This window comes from Cicer arietinum, chromosome 7 (genome assembly GCF_000331145.2).
Source record: "Cicer arietinum cultivar CDC Frontier isolate Library 1 chromosome 7, Cicar.CDCFrontier_v2.0, whole genome shotgun sequence".
NCBI classification, from domain to species: domain Eukaryota; kingdom Viridiplantae; phylum Streptophyta; class Magnoliopsida; order Fabales; family Fabaceae; genus Cicer; species Cicer arietinum.
In genome coordinates, this window is record NC_021166.2 from 52,066,268 (window position 1) to 52,073,383 (window position 7,116).

The following is a 7,116-nucleotide window of genomic DNA, read 5'->3' on the forward strand; positions in this document are numbered from 1 at the left end:
CGACAATTTCAAAGAATTATCGCAGAGGAACAAATGCTTTTTAGAAGATGATTTTGCGAGGATGGCGAATGACTGAGGCATACACAAGAGGGAAGAAGAAACTATTGGAAGAAATCATTAAAAAAATTAGGGATTAGAGCCTTAAAGGATTAAAAAAGGGAAAAATTATTTAGAAACTAAGTAGAAAAAAATGAGTGAAACATAAAAACAACTCTCTAAGGCGTACAAGTAAGAATTTGCGGTGTATATAGAGATGTGAACAAAAAAGAAAATATCTCTAGTTAGATATGGAAGAACGTACACAAAGGTAGTAACAAACTTTGTTTAACATATCTAACAACGTTTTAGAAGCTTATAGATTTTCCTATTCCTTTTGTCACTCTTCCTTAGGTATGCAGTTGTGACAGGGGCAAACAAAGGAATTGGTTTTGAGATAGTAAGGCAGTTAGCTTCAGCTGGAATCAAAGTTGTGCTTACAGCAAGAGATGAAAAAAGGGGTCTTCAAGCATTGGAAACACTCAAAGCTTCTGGTTTATCTGATTTTGTTGTGTTTCATCAACTAGATGTGGCTAATGCTGCAAGTATAGCTACTCTTGCAGATTTGGTCAAATCCAAATTTTGCAAACTTGACATTCTGGTAACATGCAAAAAAATTAGTCCTTTTTGTTGCAAATGAAAGTTAATTTGTCACAATTCAATTGCATGATAGTGTGTGCGCTCATCTTGCTACTTTTTTTATTGTGTAAATTTTTGTTTTGATGTTGAAACTAAAAAATTGTATCAAGTTACTCCTCTACATTATCAATATTTCCAAATAATATGTGAAATTGTAAAATTTTAGTCAAATTTGTCCTCCATTAATATTTACAAGGAGTATAATGATATTAAGTTGATAATGTGGAGATTGAATTTGACATTAAGTGATCACATATTGAGTCAGAGGGACAAACTTGATTAATAGTTTGCAATTTTAGAAATCATTTTGAAATATTAATAATATCAAGAACTAGATTGATACGGTACTACAATTTCAATAATGAGTATTTACTCTTTTGTTATCCTAGTTTTGTTGTTCTACATTCGTTTTTGTTGCAAAAGTGATATGTTTTATTTTTCTTTATTTTTAACAAGATAAAATTACAAATGATAACATTAGAGAGAGCTGGGATAACATCTATCCTAGAAAAGATGATCGAAACTCGATTTAGATGGTTTGAGCATGTGGACAATAGGCTAGATTATGTAGTAAAGTGTGTAGATCAGATGAGGATAGTCAAATCACTAGAGACAAAGAAAGTCATAAAAAAATTACAAAAGAAACTATTAAGAAAGACCTAAAGATTAATAAGTTGGATAGAGATATGCTATATGGCATAACATTACGACATTGTTTGATCTATATATCTGACCACCTTATTTAGTGAGATAAGGTTTGGTTGTTGTCGTTGTTGTTATTAGTTATGATGAATTTTCTTGATAAGATCATGCTTCTCATTATGTTACGTATAGAATATGCACATTTCATTAAGAAACATGGTTCAATGCAGGTTAACAATGCAGGGATTAGTGGAACTGTAATTAATGACAAAGATTTAGCACCTTTGCTTATCATTAACCCTGGAGTAAGTATCTATGTATTTTCTACTTTGCTTATTTTTTCTTTTGCATTAAGTTCGACATGAGTATATAAAGAGTGACTCTTCTCAATCGCATCTTACAAACCAGTTTTGTAAGAATTGGTTAAATTCAATATAAAAACCTAATAGAAAAACATTATAAAAACTGATAGCTTTTGACAAAAAGTATTGTAATAATTGTTTAATATTTTGGGGTTGATTATTTGATTTGTTCTTTGTAGGCACTGACAGAAGATGAAAAGAAAAAGGCAATGACTCAAACATATGAGTTAGCTGAAGAATGCTTGCAAATAAATTATTATGGTGCTAAAATAACTACTCAATCACTTCTTCCACTTCTTCAGTTATCTGATTCACCAAAAATTGTGAATGTATCATCCACTCATGGAAAGTTAGAGGTAAGTTGTTTTACTCCTTTCCCTAATAAGTTCATAACCTTTTTAATACAATCAGTAAATCACTAATTTTTAGTACTGACACCTCAGGTCGCATGCGTGTCCTGGTGTTCGACACATGCTAGTATCTGACACCTATATGATACCGATACTTTGTTTACATTCAATCAATGCATTTTCTTATATTATTACTGGTGTTGAAGTGCCAATGTCGTATCCAATGTCCATGTTAGTATTTGTGCTTCATAGCTCACTAATTTAGTCTTAAACTGTAGGGACAGACAATTATGTCATGAAATGAACAAATTTTTAAAATGTCCATTAAAATTGAAAATTTCATACCAATCGAAAAGAATCAATGTGATGGTGTATTTTCAATTTTAGACTATTTTGAAATTTGTCTACTACAAGAACTAAATGGTCCAACTTTTACAATTTCATAAACTAAAGTTGTTATTCACTCTATATAAAAAACTTGCACATACTTTGCCAAAGTGTTTAAACTAGGACAAAGTAATGTTTATCATTGACTAATGTTCAACAATGGTTCTTAACTTTGGACTTTAATTTGAATGAAGTATATTATTGCTTAATCATGTCATGTGATGTCAAATCCAGAGCATGCCAAATGAATGGGCTTATAAAATCTTTAGTGATGTTGATAACTTAACTGAAGAGAAAGTGGATGAAGTATTGAAGAAGTTTCTAGAAGATTTCAAAGAAGGTTCATTGAAAAGCAAAGGGTGGCCTAATGCTGGGGGTGCTTATATCTTATCTAAAGCTGCTATGAATGCATATACAAGAATTGTTGCTAAGAAATTTCCAACTTTATGCATCAATAGTATCTGTCCTGGTTATGTCATCACAGATATAACTGCTAATACCGGTATGTTAACTGCTGAAGAAGGTGCTGCTAGCATTGTGAAGCTAGCACTACTTCCCAATGGTATTTTATCTGGCCAATTCTATAAAAGGACTGAAGTCTCTTCCTTTTGATTTGTACTTGAGTTTTGTGGTTTAAGAATAGAATAAAATGTATTGATTTGCTTGTTATTGTTGATGCTGTTTTTGTTACATAGTATCATGTTGTTGCTTTGCTTGTTATTGTTGTTATTGCTTCTTATGAATAACATGTGACACAAGGCCAGTTAATTCTATTTATTCATTATGTATTAAGCACATAGTAATATAGTGTATCATGTTGTATATCAATGTTTTAAGTAATATAATGAAATACATTTTCTTTTTCATCTTTTACCTCAAATCTATATCATTGAGGTGTTAGCTCAGTGATAAGAGTTTAGTTTTGTAGTCTTATAATGAGTTCAAATCGCTTTAGAAACGATTGTAAAATGACAATTAGTGTCACTTTAATTAATAAAAATTTCCCCCATCTCCAATTTAGTAAAAAGAAAATAAAAATCCCCAATTAGTGTCTCTAGTTCTCCTACTTCGGTTGCACACACCGGTAATTCATCTGTTTACTTCTCTCACTCATCTTCTCTCGGCCCTTGGGTTCTTGATTATGGTGCGTCTCTTTTCTTCTCTCTTTACATCTGGTTTTTTACCTACTATAACTTCTGCCAATGACACTCAAACCCGGTCTCAAGGAGTTGACACTGTCCAAATTCTCCCTTCCATCTGTTCTCTATGTGCCTGGATGTCCTTTTAATTTACTTTCAGTTAGTCGATTGACTCGGTCCCGTGATTGTATTATTACTTTCACTAATGGTAATGTTACCCTATAGAATGGAGTTCGAGACGGACGATTGGCGTCAGATGTGAGTCTCAAGGCCTCTATTACCTTTCCCCATCTTCCAAGACGTGCTCTGGCACAGAGTCCCCTCATACTATCCATGCTCAGCTAGGACACCCAAGTCTTACCAAACTTCAAAAATTGGTACCTAGTTTGTCTAAATTATCTACTTTACATTGTGAGTCGTGTTAGTTAGGGAAACACACCCATAACAATTTTCTTGATCGAGTCAATAAAAGAGTTTCGTCTCCCTTTGCTTTAGTTCACTTTGACGTTTGGGGTCCTTCTCGTACTGTGTTTACTTTAGAGTCTAAGTATTTTGTTACTTTATTGATGATTACTCTCGTTGTACGTAGTTATTTTTATTGAAAAATAGAGCTGAATTGTTTTCCATTTTTAAGCAATTTTATCAAGAAACTAAAACTAAATTTGGGGTTTCTATTCGTACCTTACGAAGTGATAATGCTCGAGAATATTTGTCCCATCAATTTCAAAATTTTATGGTTTTCAATGGTATTCTATACCAAACGTCATGCCCTAATACACCCCAACAAAACGGGATAGCCGAACACAAAAATCGACATCTCATTGAAACCACACGAACCTTACTTCTCTATGGTAATGTTCCATTCCGTTTTTGGGGGAATGCAGTCTTAACGACATGCTGCCTTATCAATCGTATGCCGTCTTCTGTCTTTGATGGCAATATCCCTCATTCAGTCCTCTTTCCCCATACCCCTCTTTACCCACTACTACCTCGTGTCTTTGGACCCACATGTTTTGTTCACAATTTATCTCTTGGTTTAGACAAACTAGTAACTCAATCACTCAAGTTGTCTTTCTCGTATATCATCGGTCCCAAAAGGTCTATCGTTGTTATTCTCCTACACTACACCGATACATTACATCAGTTGATGTAACATTTTTCGGGTATGTACAATACTTTAAATCTATACATATAGCTACTGAGCTCCATCAAGACATTAATCCCGAACCTACTCAGGTAGTTATCCCTATTCCGCCTACTCGTATTCCTATCGAACCTGTCGAGTCTGCCCCCAACCTCCACGACCACTACAAACATATCAGCGTCGTTGCCCACTCTCTGTTGTGCTTGTTCCCAGTACAGACTCTCATCCGACGCCACCTCCGGATCGACCCTGCCTCTTGAGCATGACCTTCCCATTGCTCTCCGTAAGGATATTCGCATAACCCGTAATTCATCTCCTCATTATATTGATTTGTGTTATCATTGTCTTTCTCTTTTGCATTACACTTGTTTGTCTTCTTTGTCTTCTATTTCTATTCCTAAAACTCTAGGTGAAGCATTATCCCACCCTGAGTGGAGGCAAACAATGCTTGATGAGATGTGTGCTCTACAAAGCAATGGTACTTGGGAACTGGTTCCTTTACCTTATGGGAAGTATTTAGTCGGTTGTCGTTGGCACTATACGGTGAAGGTTGACCCTGATGGTAAGATTGATTGATTTAAGGTTTGTTTGGTGGCCAAGAGATATACTCAGATCTTTGGGTTGAATTACATTGATACCTTCTCACATGTTGCCAAAATGGCATCTGTAAGACTATTTTTCTTCATTGCAACAATTCGACATTGGCCTCTCCATCAACTTGGCATTAAAAATGTCTTTTTGCACGGTGATCTTGAAGAGGAAGTTTATACGGAGCAACCACCAGGGTTTTTAGCTCAGGGGGAGTCTTCCACCATGATTTGTCGGCTACACAGGTCCCTTTATGGTCTTAAACAGTCTCATAGAGCTTGGTTTGGCATATTCAACTCGGTATTACAAGAGTTTGGTATGATTTGTAGTGAAGTCGATCACTTTGTATTTTATCACCACTCAGCCTAAAGGTGCATCTATCTTATTGTTTATGTGGATAACATTGTTATAACCAGTAGTCATCAGCAAGGAATACTCCAGTTGAAACAACATCTTTCAAATCAGTTTCAGACTAAAGACCTCGATAAACTTCGTTATTTTTTGGGTATTGAGGTAGTCTAATTCAAGGATGGCCTTGTAATTTGATCATAACATTTGGGCACATGTTTTTAGCATTTTAGTTTGGTATTTTAAAAGCTCTTTATAGCTTAGATTAATATTTTTAGCTTGTTTCTAAACTTTGGGTCGAATTTGAATTATAATTTTTTTATTTGCATCTTAATTTTATTATTTGTATTTTGACTCTTTCTCGCTCTATAGATCATAACTTGAGCTATGGATATCGGATTGGCGCATATGAGTAGGCGTTGGAAAGATAAAAATCTGAGCTACAACCTTTGTGTTGGAAGAAAAGATCAATTCCGAACTTTACTGGGGCTAAATTGCAGATTTCGTAATCTGAATTTTTGTAATAACTTTAGTTAGCGGGTCACTTGTTTTTAAACCCTAAAGCCCAATATCAAGTACTATATATTGGCAGTTTTGTTTATTTTCTAAGACGGAAAAATTAGGATTTAAATTGCTACAAGAAATAAACAGTTTAATTTTAATTTCATGGAAGACTAATTTTATAAGATTAATCCACGAGTTCAGAGTTTCATCAACACCTTGAGATTCAGGTTACACCGTCAATTTCGATTCATGATTCTATTCTTGTTTATTTGATTATATTGATATTTTGATTACTTAAATTGAATCTTAATAGGATTGATTAAATTTATTTGACAGAATTTGGTTTCGGTTTTTAATTTAATTGAATTATAATTTTGCGACGTTTGATCGTTAATTGTAATATTTTGATGATTGTGATGCTTAATCCAATCAAAGAAACCAAATAAGAATAGAATCACAAATTAGAAATTAAACTCATTGATAGAATTTGTGATAGGTCTGAAACTCGAATAAATGAATTAATCGTTTTGCTCATCTGTTAAATCAAAAATCTAAAAAACCCCTTTTTAATTTCAATTTTTAATTTGGTTATTATTATTATTATTATTATTATTATTATTATTATTATTATTATTATTATTATTTCAGAAGTCCTTGCGAAACGATTCGAGTTATTACCTATTTACATTTTATCAATTGTATTTGACCCGTGTGCGACAACGGATCAAATTGTAATTTCACAAAGAATACATGCTATAGATATTTTTGAAGAAATAGGTCTATTAAATGCCAAACCAGTTGATATCCAAATGTTAAACACCTACCTAATCAGGGGAGCCTTTATCAGATTCAGGAAGATATAGAAGATTGGTTGAACAAGTAAACTATCTCATAGTCACATGTCCTGACATTTCCTTTGTTGTCGGTGTGGTAAGTCGGTTCTTAAATTCTCCTTGCCAAGAACATATGAATGTTGT

General features: G+C 33.5%; 1 protein-coding gene across 1 annotated transcript; it reads left to right on the plus strand.

Moving 5' to 3' along the window:
• Positions 1–240: 240 nt before the first annotated feature.
• On the plus strand, positions 241–3,189 carry LOC101498226 ((+)-neomenthol dehydrogenase-like). Its single transcript, XM_004510780.4, has 5 exons — positions 241–307; positions 391–637; positions 1,548–1,622; positions 1,859–2,035; positions 2,651–3,189. The coding sequence occupies exons 1-5, from the start codon at positions 288–290 to the stop codon at positions 3,026–3,028; spliced, it is 897 nt and encodes a 298-aa protein (XP_004510837.1). The 5' UTR covers positions 241–287; the 3' UTR covers positions 3,029–3,189.
• The last annotated feature ends 3,927 nt before the right edge of the window (positions 3,190–7,116 follow it).